Here is a 22,673-nt window from a genome sequence, read left to right on the forward strand (position 1 = left end):
TCCTTGCTCTCGCTCGAGAAATACCGGAATTTAGACACTCGTGTCGTTAACATAGTATGACATGAATGCTCATATAATACCCTCTATTTAAGTAATCAATGAAATGATATGATCACAGTCACTTTTGCGTTTGATTGTGTACACGCATCTTCCCGAGGCAAGGGAGTTAACTGACTTTAAAAGTCCAGTTTCCACCCTTGCCGAACTAGGCTGGTATTATTGAGTTACATTTTGGCTGGAATAACGAGTCTATGCATAGTCCAATCAAAATCGCGCACCGAAATCGAAATCCGGTTCGTAAACTGTCATGCAGATTTCGGTCGACTGCAGGATTTGCAAAGCATGTGCACCGCCAACTCGTTGTCAGCAGATATTTTCCAAATCTTTTCATGTTTTTAATCAAGGTGCTCACGTGATTTAATGCATTTCGCGATGTAAGACACGTTTTATCACAATATATATCTTGATTATCGATCAGATCGTCCTGACCGGGCGCCACGATTTTGTGTGAAGCAAACGCAAGTGATACGAGAGGTGGAATCCCATTGGTCCATAGGCGAGGCTTAGACGGGACATAACTGGTAATAGCCACTCGTGACTCTACGATCGAGCCCAAGAATTCCATCATAGTTTGGATTGCTGCTACGATCGAGCCAAGTAATTCCAGCCCAGTTCGGCAAGGATGGAAACTGGACTTTATAGTCAGTTAACTCTCTTGCCTCGGGAAGATGGTGTACACGCGAAGTAGCCTGCTTATGTTATAGCTGCTACAAGTCTCTGTGTGGCTCATACAGCTTTTTTCAGAGTTGAAATGAAAACAACACTAGTATTCATACAAAAACGTTTATAAGAAAAGGAACAATGAAACAGACCTCATTCATTTCAATAACAAATCTTAACCAATACTGATATGACAGCTTATACAGGACTTTGTCATTAAAACAACAGTGCCACACTTACTGATGGGGATATATGATATTCATAATTGTATAACTGTAAATGTGTGAGTTTGGGATAAACCCATTTTGATCAATATTTAAGTTATTTTATAACGTTTCAGCATGATGTGAGGTGAAACCCACGAGAAGGGATATGGTGCTGAAACACCGAAACATTATCAACATTATTCTGAAACATTATCAGAGCGTATGTGGGATACGAACCCAGGATCATAGGTTTCTTGCACGCCAAAGGGACGCAACTCTGCACACTGCATCGCGCCGCATTAGACACTGTAATTAAGCCCTCCAATTATCAGGCTTTGTCTTTTTCCACACAATAGTGATTTGGAAATCCGCCTTAAGCTGACATTGTGCTTATTATGCAGGTACAGATTCCTATGCATCTATATTTATATGGTGTAGTTAGACAGGCAGACATTGAGTTTCACCATTGCCATAATGTTGGTCAGTTTTGTATGTTGAATACCCTAGATCGCCTCCCTTGAAGGGATACATCTACTGTCGGACCACTTTCCTTGTCACTTATGTCATTGGATCAATTCCATCACGTGGTGATACATCAATATCAAATATGACGTCATCAGGGGAGATACTTACAACACCGCCATCAATTGCTGGCGTCTCACCAGGGGAAGTTAAAAGGTCAAGGTCAAACATGATATCGTCAGTGTTTGAAGGCTCTTGAACGATTGCTTTTGCCACCTGCTGGTCGAACGACTGGATGTTCAGGTCAAGGTCCGTGTTATGTAGACTGCCTGGCTGACCCAACCCGTTAGACTGGGAACTGTACACTTGTAAGTCACCTTTCTTTGCTGACCCGCAAGATGATCTGCTGATAGAAGGTGGTGGCGGCAGAGAAGGGATGACCTCTCTTTTATCAGTATTTGACAGTGTGACAGCGTCAATGGTGAAGCGTCCACTTTGAATAGTCCCAGGCCTGGCTGACGCTGCATCCAGCGTGTCATCTGACTGTGACGTATGGAATTCCTCCAATCTTGATGCACAGGGTGAGGATCTATGATACTCGTCCATTTCGAAAATACCGTCAACAACCTTTTGTTTGCCAACAGACGAAGGGATAGCGTTGTCCCTTTGGGAGAGTTGCGATGTAGCCATAGGCCCACCTGCTGGAACAAAGGGGTCCATTGCGAATATACACCCACCTTCAGTGTTGACTATCTTGTTCGGGCTGTGTTCTGGTATGGCGGGACAGGCCAATACACCCCTCGATTCAAGTACTTGTGATTGTGATGGCGGCGGCGGTGGAATCCGGGGTATTTCTTTGGGCGGGGTTCCATACGGGCTCAGAGGATCCATGGAAAACACCTCCAGATCCTCGTTCGGAACAGCAGATGTACTGGGGATATCCACAGGACTTGTTCCTTGTCGTAAGCCTTCATAATGATTTGTGGTGTTGGTTGAGGATCCCTGGGCCGATGTTGTGGATCGTTGCTGGTGAGGGGAGACAACGCATGATGGACTTCTCTCCTCGACGTCCGTCTCACACGTCTGTGTCCCTTCTGATCGAATGGAGTGCGCCCCTTTGTTACTACCTGCATACTGATTGCTCCCTTTAGAGGACGATGCAGCTGACGATCTTCCACCTTGATCCTGATGTTCCCCCGAAATACTCTGCATCAAGCTTCTTGTTGATGGCGGGCCTCCCTCCTCACTTGGTCTAGAGGGACTTCTCAACGTATCCCTCAATCTTTCAAGCTGTTCCACCACAAACTCTTCCAAAAGCGGTGTTGTGGGTAGATTTCCACTCGTCATGGAAGCCCTACTGCTTTCAGACATAGTGGCATTTTGAAGTTGTTGCAGGTTCTCCAAAGCTACAATAGCTTGGTAGAGAACACTTGCAGTTGGATTAAATGGATTAATGGATGCGCCAGAATCGGCTCCAGATCTTCTCGAGTAAGCAGGTGATGGCCTTTGACTGTCCATTGAGATGAGATCGGCTTGAACTCCAATTTCACCATAACGCTTCCCTCCTTTGTCACAGCTGCCCTTAGACTTGTCCTTCGTCCTTCTGGTGGATGGAGAGCTTGACGATATGTTGATGACATCGCTCTTTCGGAAGCTTCCCTGCTCAAGAATGAAATAATCTCCGATCTTTAAAACTGCCGCATTTGAAACGATCTTGTCAGATCAATGTCACAATTCTAAAACAAATGATATTTTATGTCAACAGGAACGTGAAAATGTGGTAAAATATATTTAATCAACATTCACTCATATTTTACGACAAAAGTCTTGTACAGGTATGCAAATTACATAGGAACAACAACACGAATTTGATATAATGGTGACATTTAAGTGCCATTCTTTACGTTATTGTCATTATGAGATGAAACCTACCTTTGCTGCTGAGTTACTGGGAGAGCGCCTGATGGTTGATTGCGAAGGAATTTCTCGACATTGAACATGACCTTTACGTCCACCTCCAAGCATCTTGGACAACACCTGGTCACTCTTCTGAAGAGCCGAAAGGGCAAAGTCCACCTCCCTCAGAGCCCGCCTACCTCCTGTTGATTTAGGCACCACTGTCACCTGGTTGATGTCACTGAAGGACAAAGCATCAATGTCGGTAAGGGACACGGCGTTCCCTAGAGCAGGAGTACTGTCTTCAAGGTCAAATACCGAGCCATCCTTGGACAGGGTGATGAAGTCTACTATGGATTCCTCGTCTTGATCTTGAACTTGAGCCATGCTGATCACCTTGATGATGTTGGATGACTGGGATGTTCGCTGTGCCCAGGGGATGAGGAACAGGATCAGGGCTCCCGCCAGAACTGGGATGCCAGCAACGTGGAATGCAACGTTGTAGCTGCCGAGCGCATCGTACATGAATCCTGTCAGGATGAACATATGATAGATAGTATTAAAGGTAATCGATGGTGAGAATATATTGCTGTGAATCCTGTCAGGATGAATATATGATGGAGAGTATTTAAGACCTCCAGTGGTGAGAATATATTGCTGTGAATCCTGTCAGGATGAACATGTTATGGATATTAATAAAGGTAATCAATGGTGAGAATATTTTGCCTTGAATCCTGTCAAGATGAACATGTGATGGAGAGTATAAAAGACAACCAGTGGTGAGGATATATTGCTGTGAATCCTGTCAGGATGAAAATGTGATGGGGAGTAGTAAAGACTACCTATGGTGAGGGTATATTTCTGAGACTCCTGTTAGGATGAACATATGATGGAGAGAAGCAAATGTAATCAGTGGTGTGGATATGTATTGCAGTGCAACATAGAACTGTTTAGTTATGAATGATTGTTTAATATTACCCATTTTCCGACATTTGCGTATGTGTATTTTGACTATTTTCACGACTGAATGGTCAGATGACACGATATGACGTCACACTACTTCATGGTCATGGAAATAGTACTCTCTCAGGTCATACGCAGTATGAAGTGGGGAATAACGCCACTTTAACAGTGTATGGCGTGGAAGCTTGATGTCGGAGGAATCCCCAAATGATAAATGTTTTGGACGATAACCGCTTTGGTGAACCCAAAGAGCATGGGCATGGTGGTGACAAACCAAGGGTCATCATCTGGGCGAAACTTGGATTCGAACTCACGATCATCGGATCAATTTTCACATAGATGTAATCACAACTACTATTTTCTAAACGTCCACAAATACCATTGAGTTTAACTGGTATAGGTCGAACCTCACCTTGCTGCAGGCGTGTAAAAGTGCATGGTTGAATGATTTTGAGTGAGTCACCGATAAGGTTCATACCTTCGAGTGAGTAAGCTGGGTTTAACGTCGCTTAGAACAGTATTTCAGTTATATCATGGCGTGTCAGCTTAAAGTGGGAGGAAAGCCCGAAGTGCAGGTCCGTTTACCAGTTCGTTGAAACACACGAGCACGGCAGTGGTGCTGACAAACCTAGGAACATAATTGGGCCGAACCAACAAACATAGGTTGCTTGGCGTGCCCAAGGGATGCAACTCTGCACAGCGAATTGTAACGCCTTAGGCCAATGGGCCACTCGTGTCCCTGAACGTTTTTGATAATGAGAGAAGAGAAAGGACATTGGGAGATATGTAATAATCGCAAGAAAAACACGCTACCTGCAACTGGTGGTCCCAGTGTGAATGTGATGGAAGACGCCCCAACAAGAAAGCCCCACGCTAAAACTGCTTTGTCAGAGCCCACCAGTGAACACGTCAACAGCGGCAGAAGAACGACGTAGCAGCCGTCCACGAGGCCAATAACGATCACGTAAGCTGCAAGGCCTCCAAACGACGTGATCATCGGTAGCAACATCGTCCCGGCTCCAGTGATCACCATAGAAAGCTGATGCATGTGCACGCGGTCAAGGAAGCCATACTGGACGATCTTGCCGAATAGAATCCTGCCGGTCGCCGTGACTGCTCCCAAGATCATGACCAACATAGAACCCTGTTCCTGTGAGATACCGTTGTCTGCTGCGTAAGCTACCTGCAAAGATTAGTGTTGTCACACCGTTTCTTGTTATAGCTTGAAAGACGTATACAGTGCTAGAAACTAACAGTTTTAGTCCACTCGTCCTTATATTGATAGCATATAGCAAAAACCATAAAAAGGGCAAATTTCTTCCTCGTCCTTATGATACCATAACTGCAGAACTCCAGATAAAAGATCTGCGTAAAATACGCATCAGGAATGCAGAAATACGCAGTAAAATAAAATCCAAGCGTATCAAATACGCAACGAACATTACAGATACGCTACAAAAATAAAACTTGTACGTATCATCAAAATATTGTGAAGTAACATTGCGTATTCAATTAGCAAATCAGCAACTTATTTTGAAATTATAAACGGGCATTCCGTCAACCTTGCCCAACTCCACGATGACAGTTACATCATGATCATTTGCCATCACACTTTCTTGTGAAAGTATCGTGGTATCGTCCTATAAAGCTCTCGAACCCACACAACACCAGTTTGCAGGGACTAGATGAATAGTGTTTTTTTAACTTAAATACCCACATGTGTAAAAACTAGTGGGTAACAGAAATTTGAATACCCAAATAGAATTACTGATACCCAATGATTTTAAAACGCATGGGTAAAATACCCACAAAACAAACAGTTTATCAGGAGCTCTGTTAACTATTGGGCAGTTTGGCAAGGACTATATTACAATTTCTAACGCTGCGTATACACTGGTGTTACTGGGTAAGGGGAAATGGGCATTAACGTCTCTTTCAAGATTATTGCACATATATATATATAGAGCATGCATGCATTTATGTGTGCAGCTGCTTGTACTAGCACGGACCCCTGCTGAATTATAGTGCTAGCCCATTAAAATACCACGCCGCAGTTTCACGTGACTACCCCGCTCGGACACAGTACACCGACTCCGAGCCGACGAGTCCTTGTTTTAGCCCATTAATACCCATATATTAGCGTCTTTTTATATGACGCGGCCGGGGATCGATCCCAGGAACTTTCGGGCGGACTCTCTACCACTAGACCACGGAGGCGGTTTGTAATGGTAAAAAAACCCAGATAGTGCTAGCCCATTGAGAAACCATTACCCCGCACGCAGGCACAGTATACTGACTTCCAACAGATCAGCTCTTGTGTTAAACCCTCAATGCCAAACGTCAGGTATGGTAACAACAAGTACCATTTTTAAACGTCTTTTGGTATGACGCGGCCGGGGATGTTTCTCCGCGCAGACTCTCCATCCACTAGAGGAGGCAGTCTAGTGTGACTAAATTGGCATTGATATTAGCGGATCTATGACAAGGGCGTCAAATCAAAACCTGATCGGGGTGTAATATTGTGTTCTAATATAGTTGAATGGGGACTAGTCGGATACTAAACATCCCAAAAGCAAATTTGATACATGTCCCCCAAATAACATCACTGTGTCTGTTAGTTCAAATTCTATAATGTATACCAATTGAGCAGTAAATGATAACCCTTACAACACAGACAATGTTTTGAAACACATTCATGTTATATCACGGCGTCAACTTACCGTGGGAGGAAAGCCCGAAGTAATACAAGTCACTGACGTTTACCACTTTGGTGAAACGTACGAGCACGGGTAAGCTATTGACAACCATAGCAACTTAATCGGGGCGAACCGGGTTTCGAACCCATATCATAGGTTTAATTGGACTAATCATAGTCCTAGGACTAATTGCGGTGTCTAAGGACCATCCGTGTCCGAGAACGTCTAAGTGATGCATTATGATATCAATCACAATGTCTAGACCTAGGCAGACCTCGGCAGACCATGGGCACAAGACCATTGAGCATAGTGTGCAGCTATTTGTAGAGACATATCGAAGAACCATACAATATGCTTTACGTCCTATATAATTAAGTCTGAAAACTTGTCTCACTAACCACAATTGTGTGTTTGTTTAACGCCACACTTAGCAATATTCCAGCCATATGAAGGCGGTCTGTAAATAATCGAGTCTGGACCAGACAGTCCAGTGATTGACATCATGAGCATCGATCCACGCACATTGGTATCGATGTCATGCATCAACCAAGTCAGCAAGCCTGACCACCCGATCCCGTTAGTCGCCTCTTACGACAACCACAATTGAAATAAAATAGGTTATATTATTAAGTGATGATTATCAACCGTGGATCACCTAAGCCTGTCCCACAAATACTCACAAGATGGACGTAAGGTATGTAGTACCCGAACATGACACAGGTGACAGCAGCCGTCCACACAATGAACACTCTGTTCTTCCACAGTTTCAGTTCCTCCATCAGCCTCCTCAAAGGGGACCCCCGGATCTTCTGGATCGGCGTCTTCTTTGTCTCATTAATCGGCCGGATGAGGGTGTTGCAGAGAACTGTCAAGGTACACGTTCCCGCGAAGAACCTAAAGGTGTTCCTCCATCCGATCGACCTGATCAGTGCCTGGGCAAGAGGAGCTGTGACAAGTGTTCCTATCGAGCTCCCGGCTGTCATGATGCCGACAGAGATACTGGCATATTTGTCAAAGTATTCTTGTCCGATCGTCATGGTAGGGGTGATTGACATCCCGGCGCCGACGCCGAAGAGGGCGGAGAAAGAGATGAAGAGGACGGAGAAGGAGGTGACGAAGGAGGAAGAGAGGACAGCGATGGCGCATAGCGTTCCCCCGGCCATCATAACTAGTCTTCGGCCGAATTTCTCGACCATCATGCTGACGAAAGGCCCCACCGCCATGGACAGTCCATAGGCCACAGATCCTACCCATGCTGCAGAGAATTAGAAATTAAATTCAGAGACATTCATGTCTGTTATCGGTCCTTCCCTTTGAAAACTACTTTTGGTATCAATATAAGAATGGTAAGCCCCTACGCAGCTGTAACAGCCCTGTCATAATGCAAATATAATAATTTACCACCGCAATCAGCAGTATTCCAGCTATATTCAAGGAGTCTATAAATAGTGGTCTGGACCAGACAACCCAGTGATTGACATCATGAGCAAGGGATGCTGAAGACCCCGAACATCTCTTCTAACCCGGATCTTCATGGATTAAATAGATTTCATTATATAAAGTGCCGTGTACTCCTACATGTACCACACGGGTACGAGGCATCATGAACACATATTCAAAGACTCCATAATAGTCTGCAACAACCACATCAACTACACCTGTCATTTGACAAGAAGATTTGTATAAACTAGCTCACGCTAATGCAAACCTGCAGTTGCCTTTGATGTCTTGAAATCTTCAATAAACTCCACAAAGAAAACTCCAAATGCGTGCAGTATACCCAAAATGAGAACTTGAGTGATCCAAGAACACACGCAGACAATCCATGCCCATTTACTGTCTTTAGGAAACCGCAGATCACTTGTTGCATTTGAAAACAGTACTTTATCTTCTGGATTTGGTATCAAAGCTCGTTCAGCCATCCTTTGGGCTTCTGGCCTACTGGCTAAATAAATGCTTTGCCGAGATCCCAACAATATTTATGTTGAATTTCATCCATGTTGTGAACTAACAACCGTGTGTGGCGCGTTGTCATGGAGTATGCCCAATGACGTAATCGTGTATCGTGTTACGTCATCATGTTATGACGTCACAATTATTTGCCGCATTCATTTCTTGCATGTGCTTCCATTCATTGACACCCGATCCCATGTTTTCTTGTTCTTGTGTGAGGAGGGATGAAAAGAGTTTTCTCATCAGGACTTATGCTTGTTTTATACCGCTAGCCCATTCCAGTTGAACATGGATACCATGGGCGGATACAGCTTTTTTTAAAAGGTGTGTGTGTGTGTGTGTGTGTGTGTGTGTGTGCACACAATTAAGATCTATTTATTGTCTTTGGTGGTAATTTATACAGAAATAAAGATGTTTTTCGAAATGAAAAGAGAGGGGGGTGGGGGTGGGTGCCACCCCACCCCCCACCCCACCCCATCCGCCCATGGATACCTTACTCAAACAGATTACCGCATAACCTAAAACGGTGAGGTGGGTGTGTTGCATAAAGCAAAATACAAGTTTCTCAGGTACATTTATCCCAAAGGTGAGGAGGGAGATACAATTCTTTCATTATTTCCGTTGAAAACAAAAAGGGATGAGGGAGGAATATATTTTGTTTTATTTACTCCCCACCCGCAAAACAATAACATAAATACAATAACTAAAAAAGGATGGTGTGGGTACATGCCCATATCATGCATCAAAGCAATGGTTCCCCAATGTTTTTGTTTTTTTTACCCAGAAAGCGATAGGTTTTTCCCAGAAAGAACAATTCATTAATTACAGTTTACAATGAATTAGATTGTAACCGTCTCTAAGCCAACGAAGAACTGAAGAATATTTGTGATTGGCGCTGATTCCTTTTTAACCAATGAGCGGTCAAGTTGACATCAGGTGACTTACACCATTCACCCACATGTGAACGAAAGCTGCAGTGGTTGGAGAAAATGCGGAAACAGTTATCCAGAATACGTGAATCTTTTCATTAGTTGGTTGACGTATTGAGAAAAAATGCAGAAGGGAGCATCTTGTCCGAGGTGCCAACACACGTTTGCAGTTAAATTTCGAGGTGTGCATTCACAAATTCAGTTCTGTGCTGTCGGCTGCCGTGCCAGCCATTTGCAAACGATGACGCTCGTCTCTTGATAATAAACAAACACTTTGACACACATTTTGGAAGCAAATCAAGCAGTGTCAATTGGAAAATATGAATGTCCGGGTTACTTTAGCACAAACTATACAATGTTTTGGCAATAAATGAGGTATGTTATGGACTAAAAGTTGGTGCACAGCTAATGATTTTCGATTCTCAGGCAGGTGTCTCCTGTTTTCGTGCAATCATTTCCATTTTGTCGGAGTTGTCACAAACATTTAGAATAGATGAATATTTTCTGATTATTATTATTTTTGAATGATGGTTTAATTGGTTTGTGAATTATACTCTTAAATGTATTTAACACTTGAACAATCATGGTTAATAAATTTATACATTTCTATATAGAGATCTATAGGTGTTTGACGTATGTTGGCCTAAACCCATGTGATTATCCCCACGGTATGGGTTTTCAGACGCTTAAGAAACATTTGTAATTCTCTCATTAATCACACAAACAACTGTAAAACATCTCTCTCACATCAAAGACAACTTTATCTTAAAAACAGGTCATCATCTGAGTATTTACAATGTCTGTGTGACGCCACACCCCTTGTTATAGCGCCAGTGATCGCAATGACCATGGCTGTCCGAAAATGTATAATATCCGAAAACAAATGATCCATCAATACTTGAGTATTTTTCGATACTCATAGCAGTGAGTGCAGTACCCGGACACCCACCAAACATTTATTTATAGCTCATTTGGTAAACTGCTGATACCACAGAAAAAACAGGCAAGGATAATACTCGTTCCGCATAGGTTATTTTAAGATTCATCTGCTAGAGGTAACTGTCTAAACAAAACATCATGAATCATCTTTCCAACATGATGGCCACGCCTTATGTCGTCTTACATTATCGCTAAGCAATGTTGTGTCTCGTTTTAAGCTACTGTATTCCACACGACTTGCTTTAAACAAACTTTGGTGTAACAGCATTCCACAAAAGACAATGACTCGAAAATCAATCTATGATACCATGATGACAAAAAGTGGTAAGGGAGTACTTGGGCATTATTTTATCATCTCTACATTTCATCATATAAGATTTTTTATTGTACTTAGCAATATTAATATTAATATAACTTAAAGCATGATTGATAAAATAAGATGGTAATGAAATCTTTATTTCCATATACACTGAAAGGCAAAAGAAACGTCATGTGGATGTATCATATAAATATCTTTATTTTCAAATGCTTATATATGTAAGTAAAGACATCGGATGTTTGACCCACATGAAATTAAGTCTGGGGAATGTTTTTGCGAATCTTGAATTTGGGGAGGCACCAGAAGACATCACAGCTGGGGGGTTCAAAATCAGTACCTGGTGTGGCCACCACGGGCGTTAACTACAGCCACACATCTGTACATGGAGTGGACTAGACTTTTGATGAAGGCCATTGGGATATGGGCCCATATCCTCAGGAACGCTACACACAGTTCTGCTGCAGTTGTCGGCCTTGGGCGTACGTCATTGAGTCGGCGTTGGATCTCATCCTACAAGTGTTCAATGGGATTCAAATCCGGACTGAGGGCAGGCCAAGGCATGATTTGGATGTTGTGCTGCTGGAGGAAGTCCCTGGTGACTCTGGCAGTGTGGAGACGGGTGTTGTCTTCCTGAAAGGTGTGGTTTTGATGACGGGCAAAAAAAGGCACGATATGTGGTCTGAGGACTTGGTCAATGTAGCGGAGAGCTGTGATGCCATTATCCCTGCCTGGACCAATATTCTGAAAGACCTCAGGTCCCACTCTCTGGTTCAGTCCGATTCCACCCCAAACCATGATGCTTGGGCCGCCCCACGGGCCTCGTTCCATAACACAAGCATCAGCATTACGTTTGCCCCTCCTTCGCCAGACCCTGACTCTGCCATCCACCGTTGAAACACAGTAGCGACTTTCATCAGTGAAGATGATTCTTCTCCATTGCTGTTGACGCCAATTTTGATGCTGCCTGGCCCATTGCAGTCGGGTCTGTCGGTGACGATCTCTCAGGATGGGTACGTGAGCAGGACGGTGGCACAAGATGTTGTTGGCAGTTAGGCGACGTCGGACCGTACGATCACTGATGGCACGCTGGTGGTTGCCAATGGTTTGCCGAGCTGTTTCAGTGGCCATTCGGAATCGGTTCTGCAGATGTTGGCGTATCATGAACCGATCTTGTCTGGGAGTAGTGAATCTCGGACAACCAATACGCGGTTGGTCGTCGGTGTTGGTGATGTTGTCGCGATGTTGCAAACGATATATCGTTCTGATGTTGACATTGAGTGAATTTGATACGACTTGTGCACTTTTGCCTGCTTGCAGTCTTCCGATCACTTGTTGTCTCTCATTTCCTGATAATCTTGGCATGGCTGATGAATCGAAATAACGAAAACCAGCTTAACCATGTTAACAGTTTTGGGTGTCTTTTATACCCATACCATCCACGATATGCACGTGCATTGTGTTTTTGACAAGACTTTTCGGCAACTGAGTCCCATTGCTCTTTTGTAGGCTACTTTGGGGCAAAGCACTCCATTTTAAACTCAATTGTTAAATGGACTTTAAGGCAACAAAAAGAAGCAGTAGAACGTTAAATGATTTTATTGACCACAGAACATGAAACTGCCAGTGTCTATTAAGTTTTATCAGTATTTTCAGAAGTAACGTTTCTTTTGCCTTTCAGTTTATATCATAACAAACAATTCTGTTTAAGATGTCTACATTCAACCTATTCATATAATAAGTAGATTCTCTCCTGGGGATGTAGTGATTTTTTACACATCAAATTTTTCCTCAATTTTTGCATCAGTTTCCAAATATACAGTTACTTTTTGACTCAATCATTATTGACATAATATATTCAAAAGATTGTTGAAAAGCTCAAGGAACACCCAGATGAAATTTATGATAGAGTAGATATTCATAATCATTTAATAATCTTCCAATTTTTGACAAGATAATGGCTTTTCGCGAACACCTGGTGTCATCACTTATTTTCAGTGATCCATTAGTATAATTGTCACCACTATTTTGCATTTTATTTCCCATGGAATCTGGGAGTGAGTGAGTATGGTTTTACGCCACTTTAAGCAATATTCCAGCAATATCTTGGACCGGGACACCAGATATGGGCTTCACACATTGTTCCCATCTCGGGAATTGAACCCGGGTCTTCGGCGAGATGAGCGAACGCTTTAACCACTAGGCTACCCGACCGCCCCTCCCATGGAATCTGTTTCGCCAGATAATCAATCTGTTTCGCCCGATAATGAAACCTGAATATTCTGTGAATCTTGGGCATTGATGTTTTGAATTTGGCAGGATCATCATTACTACACAGCATGTCTCAGGAAGCAAATGCTTAGATTTCACTGAATATTAAAGTGGTGTTAATCCAACTCGCAAGGAACGCAGTCAGATGCTTGTTTTCAGTTAAGTTAATTTTGGACTATTTCTCTGATATTTTCAGATCATCGAGGTATTTCACGTCAGCCATTACTGCTGAAGTGTTCCCATACCTTTTGTGAGTCTTGCCTCTTGAAGTTGGCCCGTGAAGGCAAGAAGGGCATCACATGTCCAACATGCAAGGTGGGTTAACTTATAATATGTTAAATACAAGTTTCTTGACAGCTGTTTCCAGCTGTGATTAAAAACTATTGGTTCACAAATGAACCAATGGGTCGTTGGGTTACCTGAAATGCAAATATTTTGTTTTTTTCTTAACTATGTCAAACTTCAATCTCATTAAAATCAGATCTTAGTTCTTGCTCTCGCTATTGCTAAACATTACAGGTCGTGTCAGAACTACCTTTCATCTGACCAATCAAAGCGTCGCTTAGCAGATCATGAAAGAGAATGTGTTTTCTAATCATGCAACCTCGAAAACGTTAACATGGGGTATTCCGAACGACAGTTACGGCCTGTATGACTGATTCCGTCAAAATTAACGTCTATCTCTCACTTCCGTGGGATAAACATTTGAACGGAGGAGGCGTTGCGCAGAATATGGGGTTAGATTCCGCTTGGACCCTCCAAATACATAACCCCCTGTAAATCAGTATTTGTATTTTAAAATACAGTATCCTTTATCAATGGTTCTTGACCACTGTGGACAGCTATATAAACTCAGTGTTTGTATTCAGTGGCAGATAAAGCACTGGGTTTGTAGACTAATACCATGGCTTATATTCTGCAGTTTTAGGCATCATATTTGAGGTGTTGCTGCCATTTACCTGTATTTGTTGCTGTAGGATGTTACCAACCTACCCCAGGGGGAGACAGGTGTGCGACGCCTCCCCAGCCATTACTTCCTGTCCGGGTACCTCATCTGCAGCCAGAAGGCTCTGCTGGAACAGTGAGTACCGCACACCTCATGAATTATTCTGTCTCTAATTCCGTGAATAATGAAAATGATTAATAATAGTCAAATGTTCCTTAACAATCAGTACTGGCAATCATGTCCACTGTAAATCAACAGATCAATTACCCTGTGCTATTACAGATGTCTCAAACTATCAATAACTCATTTACCATGTTTCAAACAATGGGCATCTTTGAGGCTATAAATCTGGCAGTTGCTAATACAGTATGGGACTTTACAAAATTTACCACTGCTGGTGCACCTGACTTCAGTACAAGTCACTCATGAAACTGGTTGAAATTAGGATATTTGGATGTTGATTGTGTTCGAAAACCAGCCTCGAAAATGAATTTGGACAGTTATGTCATGTATGGGATCTTTGGCTTCACACTTCATTGAATAATTGTTTCTTGTAACATCCAGATAATGGTTTTACGTTTAGAACCCATCATCAGGACCCATCTTCTCGAGGCAAGAGAGTTAACTGGACTATAAAAGTCCAGTTTCCACCCTTGCCAAACTAGGCTTGTATTATGGAGTTACATTTTGGCTGGACTAACAAGTTTATGTATAGTCCAATCCAAATCGCGCACCGAAATCGAAATCCGGTTCGTAAAGTGTCATGCAGATTTCGGTCGACTGCAGGATTGCAAAGCATGTGCACAGCTAACTCGTTGTCAACAGATATTTTCTAAATCTTTTCATGTTTTTAATCAAGGTGCTCACGTGATTTGATGCACTTTGCGATGTAAGACTCGTTTTATCACAATATAGATCTTGATTATCGATCAGATCGTCTTGACTGGGCGCCACCGTTTTGTTTGAAGCAAATGCATGTGATACGAGAGGTTGAATCTGATTGGTCAGTAGGAGAGGCATAGAAAGGAAATGACTCTTCTGGCCCTCATTTAAAAGACTGCTGCTAATTGTGATAAATGAACACGTACCCTCTGGAATTACACCATATTCTTACTTCCCTACCCCTCGCCCCAGAATGCGAGAGCATACTCTATGCCCATTTCTCTGCATACAAATTTGAAACTGCAGGCCAAACACAAGATCTGCCAACCCTAGGCCCATGGACAGGCGCTTATTTCAATTACAAAATTTAATAACAGGGATATGCTGTCCTTTTCACTCAGTCATTGTGTACATGGTTAAGGCAGTCTGTATTCTGTGTATCCCTCCTTAAGCTGGTAACTTGTCATTCCTCTTTGAACAGTGAGCTGAGCAGGATGGCTCCTGCTGGCATGGCATCTGTCAACAAAAAGACCGCTGTGGCAGAGGCGACAGGTACATTAGGCTGTTACTTTGTTGTTGATAACATGCTTCAATTTTGACCACTATTTTCTGTCATATAGTTGCCCTGGTTACAAACAGTTGGCTATTAATTGATAAAATAGCCACATTTTTATTTTTTAAAGAAATGGTAATACCAAGTATTGCATAATGTGAACTAATGGAGCATTTATGTTTGTTAAACAAAGATGTTCCACAGTTTTATTAGACAGGGTCCCATTCCACAATGTGATCTTAGCGCTGATTATAGTAAACCTATGTAATAGTATGGGAGTTAATGATTATCATAGCACTAAGATAGCTCTGTGGAACAAGGCCCAGGGTCCATTGCAGAGAGTGATCTTAGCGCTGATTATAGTAAACCTATGTTACAGTATGGGAGTTAATGATTATCATAGCACTAAGATTGCTTTGTGGAATGTGGCCCAGGGTCCATTGCAGAAAGTGATCTAAGCGCTGATTATAGTAAACCTATGTTACAGTGTGGGAGTTAATGATTACCATAGCACTAAGATTGCTTTGTGGAATGTGGCCCAGGGCTCATGAATGTGCTCCTGATCTGTCTCTTGCAGGCCGTGTTTGCAGCGAGTGCAGGCTCAACAGGGCCACCTGTAAATGTGTGAAATGTGACTGTGTGATGTGTGGCCTCTGCTTTGACAAGGTACGGGGATGTGGCTCCCAGTGTAGACAGGTATAGCGTAGTGAAGGCTGACATACAGCCCCAGTTGTCGTGTTGACTCACTGGTAAGGTTACTCATACTCCATTGAAACTCTGTGTTACCTTTGTGTGTAACTATGATTCATTCAGCACTGTCTCACTGTCAGTTTGGTGGCTTCTAAGATAGTCCTGCACCATGACTGTGGAATATCTGCATTTTGTTTGATTAAAACAACATAGATTATTAAGTATCTAGTCCAGTCATGAAATCATCATTGAAAGCAATGCAGACAATGTTTGGAAGATAAAAATAAGCTGTTTGACTATATGTTAGTCTGCTACTAAGAGTGAGTGAGTGAGTATGGTTTTACGCCGCTTTTAGCAATATTCCAGCAATATCATGGCGGGGGACACCAGAAATGGGCTTCACAGGTTGTACACATGTCGGGAATCAAACCCGGGTCTTAAGCGTGACGAGCAAAAGCTTTAACCACTCGGCTACCTGACCGCCCCCTGCTACTAATAATACAGGTGACCATGTTCGGTAGCTTGTCTCCTGAGAGTTTCTGGGGCTTCGGTCGTGCCCCACTCTCGAGCACACTGTCATAGATACACTCAACAATAATAGTCCATTATCATAAAGGACTGTTATTGTTGAGTGTGCCCTTACCATGTGAATGTATTCTCTGTGTGCCCCAGTCGTCAGGCTCGCTGACTTGGTTGATGCATGTCATTGAATCCCTATTGTGTGGATAGATGCTCATGATATCAATCACAGGTTTGTCTGCTCCAGACTAGATTATTGACATACAGCCATCATACAGCTGGAATATTGCTAAGTGCAGCGTTAAACAACAAACAACAAAAACAAACCAATGGTTTGTTGTGAACACCAACTGATGAGGATTGGGTGATTTTAGTGTGGCAGTTGGTTAATTGGGCATCATGCTAGGTGACTGTTAATTATTGCTCAAGCTGACACACCCACTGGTTTGTCTGACTCAGACTCAAATATTTCCAATCTAAGACATGATTGATATTTCTGACATAGTGTAGAACAACACCTTTCACTACTGTTGATTTACTTAACAACTGACTTCAATAATGTTTGCGTTTATGGAGGTATGAATGTAAAAACCAGTGTGCATCCGCAAAAAGATATTGAAGTCAATTAAATAAGTCAAATAAATAAATCAACAATAACAGCTTCACAGACTGCTTATTTAATCCTTCACACACACTCGCTGACTTGGTTGAAGCATGTCATCGATCCCAATTGCATGGATCGATGCTCATGATATCAATCACTGGACTGTATGGTCCAGACTTGATTATTTACAGACCGTCGTCATATGGCTGGAATATTGCTGAGTGCGGCGTAAAACAATACCCAACCAACCAAACCACCTTCACGCACAAAACTGTAGACAATACAAACCTGTGACATCATTCAGTCCAATAATGCATCACAAACTCTGCCATTCTCTTATCGGGCCAAGTACTCTGTTCGTGTGCATGGCATATTTGTTGGTTTTATTGAATTGCTCACATTGTATGTGTTTTAGTACAGATCAACATATAACATATCTACTATTGGTTTACCGGAACTGAACTTTCAGACCCTTTCTCAGTGAGACGTAGGCTGCTGTGAGTCATAGGTTACAGTATTATGTTCAGAGTGTTATGTTATCTCTTGTGATAAGCTTCATGTGCAGAAGGGTGTTTGCACAGATTAGTTTTATGGACAGTTCAGGAAGACTGCCATGGAATTGTTTTGCTGTTTTGCTAATTGTTGAGAACTAATATTTCAGAAGTTTCGTTTAATGTCAGGCCTGTGAAAATCCGGGAAAGAATAGGTCTTCAGCAACCCGTGCTTGCCGTAAAAGGTGATTATGCTTGTCGTAAGAGGCGACTAAGGGGATCGGGTGGTCGGGCTCGCTGACTAGGTTGATGCATGTCATCAAACCCAATAGCATGGATCAATGCTCATGATGTCAATCACTGGATTTTCTGGTCCAGACTCGATTATTTACAGACTGCATCATATAACTGGAATATTGCTGAGTGCGGTGTGGAGCAACAAACAAAACAACTGATATTTTGGTTTCGGGTGGTGCTGTGACATGATAATGCTGTGCTCATTTTAGTTGCCTAAAAAGGTAGGGCCATTTGGACACATGAGCAGCCAAAACGTGACGTTACCTTAAAAAAATTAGGCTTATTTTCAAAAGGAAGATAGCAATACCAAGAAATCTTCTTTTTTTTAAACCAACTATCAGAGATGATGCTAGGCCCATAGTAACAGCAGAGCTGTCATCGGCTGCTCTTGTTCAAATCTCGGATCTTCAGAATCATGAATGGAAGTTTGTGATAAAGTTTATGCTTCATCGAATTGTCCCACAAGTTGTCAATTTCTCTAGTTCGATTGTACTGAAAAAGTGCTGTAAATCTCTTGACACCACTGATAATTTGTTGTTGACTTGTCGTGATGGTGGGAGATTCACCTATGTTGCTTCAAGAACAAAACAAACTGCTTGAAGGTGTCGGCACAATGTGATGAATCTTGCATCTTAACATGATGGCCACACTTCGCATTTCCGACATGGACACACTGCCATGTAGACCATCTTTATGTAATGTTACAAGTGTGTGTTTAGTTACAATATGAGATAAGTTTGTGTTTGAAACCATGTATCCAACTGCTTCATGTCATTAACAATTCTTGTCATATTTGTTTGTTTGTTGTTTAACGTCGCATTCAGCAATATTCCAGCTATATGACGGCAGTCTGTAAATAATCGAGTCTGGACGAGACAATCCACTGATTGACATCATGAGCAATTGGATACAATGACATGCATCAACCAAGTCAGCTAGCCTGACCACCCGATCCAGTTAGTCGCCTACTACGACAAGCGTAGTCGCCTTTTACGGCAAGCATGGGTTGCTGAAGACCTATTCTACCCCGGATCTTCTCGGGTCTCCTGTCATATTTGTAGAATGAACACTGTTTAAGTCTATGAAACATCTGATGTTTTATGATGAAAAGTGTTGAGATGTATACGCAATATTTTGATGTAATCAGTGTAAAGATTCACGTTTGTCTTGTAGGTACACTCCTTATCCAATACTCTGAAACAGCACCAGGCAGCACAAATCACTGATGAAGATGATTGGTATGATATTAATTTGGTATTCTTGGACAGAACATAAAGCTAAGTAAGAAACACAGGTGTAGGTAACAATGGAAATGCCAAGATTATGATAATATTTTCAAGAATGTTGTGCTACCCTTGTATGTTGTTTAAGAACATTTTCTTTTCTGTGTACTGTCTACTTGAAAAGCCTGTGGAGTGGAATATATTCCCTGTGTTGCCAGGCCCTTCGAGAACATGTCCCCTCTGTGTAAGCACATGGCAAGCCTATAGAGTGGAATATATTCCCTACATTATCAGCCCCTCCGAGGACATGTCCTCTCTGTGTAAGCACATGGCAAGCCTATAGAGTGGAATATATTCCCTATGTTGCCAGCCCCTTCGAGGACATGTCCCTTCTGTGTAAGCTACATGGCAAGCCTATAGACTGGAATATATTCCCTATGTTGCCAGCCCATACGAGGACATGTCCCCTCTGTGTAAGCACATGGCAAGCCTATACTATGGCTATAGAGTGGAATATATTCCCTATGTTGCCAGCCCTTTCGAGGACATGTCCCCTCTGTGTAAGCACATGGCAAGCCTATAGAGTGGAATATATTCCCTATGTTGCCAGCCCCTTCGAGGACATGTCCCCTCTATGTAAGCTACATGGCAGGCCTATAGAGTGTAGTTTATTCCCTGTGTTGCCAGCCCCTTCGAGGACATGTCCCCTCTATGTAAGCTACATGGCAAGCCTATAGAGTACTTCTGTGATGACGATGATACAGCCATATGTTCCCGGTGTGTGATCATGGGCGACCATAAGGAACACTCCATCACCTCTATGGAAGAGAAGGTGAGTGCTTATGTTTCACATGACTTGGTTAATGGGACAGAAATACATTGCATATATGTACGTATCACAAAACTGGAAGCTTAAGGGGTTACTATGCCTGTGTCAGCTGTCAGTCACAGCAAGTTTGATCCAAGTCCCCTCAACGCTTTGTTCATCAGACCCATGAAGATCTGGGTCAGCAACCCATTCTTGCCCTAAAAGGCAACTATGCTTGTTGTAAAAGGCGACTATGCTTGTTGTAAAAGGCGACTACCGGGATCGGGTGGTAAGGCTTACTGACATGGTTGATGCATGTCATCTTACAATTTTGTTGATCAATACTCATGATATCAATCACTGGATTGTCTGATCCAGACTCGATTATTTACAGACCGCTGTCACATAGCTGGAATATTGCTGAGTGCGGCATTAAACAACAAACAAGCAAACAAACAATCAAAGAAACTTTGTTCATGAATCCCCCAATCACACTGTGACAATGTCTAAGATCCTGACAGGGGTTTACGGCTAGACAAATGTAAATATGTACCTGATAATGGAGTGGAGCCTTCTGGGGACCTGGCTTATAGTGGGCAGCCAGTACATAGCTGTGTGTCATATTAGGTGACTCCTGTGGATCAGGTGGTCAGACACGGTGGCTTTGTGTTTCTTTGTACCCTGACAACGTGGGACATCGTTCACAGTATCAATCGCTAGTTTGGCTGGCCCAGACTTGGTTATTTGCAGACCCTCTTGATATGGCTGGAATATGGTTGACCTGACAAAGAATTGCAGTGAAATGCTTCAGTTGTTAGTGTATCAGTGAACGAAATTATTGTAAGCCCACAATTCCTAGACTAGTATTCAGAAAGGACTAGCAACATTTTCTCCATGCCCACCACATTCTCATTGTACTGTTTAATACCTTGCTGTATGTTGCAGAATAAGGTGTTGCTAGGAGACATGGAGCCTGCCTTACAATTTGCATCACAGGTTGTGAAGAAGCTGGTCAAGGCAGATAAGGTAGACTGGAAGTAGTTGGTCTCAGTTACATTCCGTCTTCAGGGTGGGTGTCTTCTGGGTGGGTGTCCTCATGGAGGGTGTCTTCCGGGTGTATTTCTAAGTTCTATCTTCAGGGTGTGTAACTTCCGGGTGTATGCTAAGTTCTATCTTCAGGGTGGATGTCTTCTGGGTGGGTGTCCTCATGGAGGGTGTATTCAGGGTGTATGCTAAGTTCTATCTTCAGGGTGGATGTCTTCAGGGTGTGTAACTTCAGGGTGTGTTCCAAGTTCTAGCTGAAGATTTGGCATCTTCAGGGTGGGCGTCTTTAGGGTGTATGCCAATGTTAAATGTAATTTAAATGCTTCATAGGGATTGTAGAATAAACATCACAATTGTCTTGTGATAAATATTTTGAAATCAGTTTGAAAAAGTTTACTGAACAGATGGAATAGAAGCCCATGAAAAGTAGTAATACTGATGTAATTTTACTTGAGACAGAATTAGAGCAGTTAATTCATCAACTGTCTTTGTAGTGATGTTATGCTTTTTATCTCTTTTCTATTTATAATACATGGATATTTCACTGACTTCATCTTCAGAGAAGTTACTATATGTTTAATTGTTCCCCCGGTTGTCCAGGTTTCACTGCATGTGTCAATCTGTTTTGCAGATATTGTCACAGTCTGTACCGTCGGTGAAGAGTGAAACGTCCACAGTCATTGATTCCATCAGAGCACATTTTCAGACTTTACATGCAGCATTACAAGTCAGGTATGTTGTGAGCAATCTGTTGCCTTTGTATCTTTCTGTGTGCCTTGCACCCCTGTATTGTTATGGATGTCTTATGCAGGACAGGTCCCAATGACTGCATGGCAAGCGACACAAATCTGGATCTGCTAACAACATTGCATTCAGGCATTGTTTTACCCAGATGACTGTCACCTATAACAAAGATAAAAAGACTTCCTGGGCCCATTTGCACAAAGCTATCTTAAGTAAAGATAAGAATTTATGGATGAACAACTTCTTTGTTACAATTATGAGCGACGTTTTGGTGTAGGTTCGAACACCGTTATCAAGCAAGTGATATAAAGAGTGTGGTTGGCAAGTATATATACAAGTAGGAGGCAATGTTTATACAGTTGAGTAGATATTGTTATACTGGAGTAGAGAAACGTGTTATGTACACACAAGGGCAGTAATGACAATCATCGGTGAAGTCAGTGACATAATCAAAGGATGAAGCCAGTAATATAAACAACGGGATTATGGCTGATTGGGGTCTTTGATGAGTTGATGGTACG

General features: G+C 42.4%; 2 protein-coding genes across 2 annotated transcripts in view; one reads left to right on the forward strand and one right to left on the reverse strand.

The window, feature by feature from the left end:
- Positions 1-1,484: 1,484 nt before the first annotated feature.
- LOC139475999 (uncharacterized) lies at positions 1,485-8,865 on the reverse strand. The gene is made up of 5 exons (XM_071259221.1): positions 8,652-8,865; positions 7,624-8,198; positions 5,061-5,430; positions 3,321-3,814; positions 1,485-3,047 (listed from the first exon to the last, which is right to left on the reverse strand). Exons 1-5 carry the CDS (start codon positions 8,863-8,865, stop codon positions 1,485-1,487), a joined length of 3,216 nt encoding a protein of 1,071 aa, XP_071115322.1.
- Positions 8,866-9,861: 996 nt separating this feature from the next.
- Positions 9,862-22,673, forward strand: part of LOC139474804 (RING finger protein 17-like) — a 54,063-nt gene continuing 41,251 nt past the window's right edge. Inside the window, exons 1-9 of the mRNA XM_071257929.1 lie at positions 9,862-10,007; positions 13,548-13,666; positions 14,329-14,432; positions 15,661-15,731; positions 16,310-16,398; positions 19,507-19,571; positions 20,244-20,388; positions 21,310-21,390; positions 22,040-22,140. Of these exons, the coding sequence (XP_071114030.1) occupies positions 9,950-10,007; positions 13,548-13,666; positions 14,329-14,432; positions 15,661-15,731; positions 16,310-16,398; positions 19,507-19,571; positions 20,244-20,388; positions 21,310-21,390; positions 22,040-22,140 (833 nt within the window). The 5' untranslated portion in view covers positions 9,862-9,949. The remainder of the gene's footprint in view (positions 10,008-13,547; positions 13,667-14,328; positions 14,433-15,660; positions 15,732-16,309; positions 16,399-19,506; positions 19,572-20,243; positions 20,389-21,309; positions 21,391-22,039; positions 22,141-22,673) is intronic.

The sequence above is a fragment of the Haliotis cracherodii genome, unplaced genomic scaffold (genome assembly GCF_022045235.1).
Source record: "Haliotis cracherodii isolate W230 unplaced genomic scaffold, xgHalCrac1.p SCAF_3, whole genome shotgun sequence".
NCBI lineage: Eukaryota > Metazoa > Mollusca > Gastropoda > Lepetellida > Haliotidae > Haliotis > Haliotis cracherodii.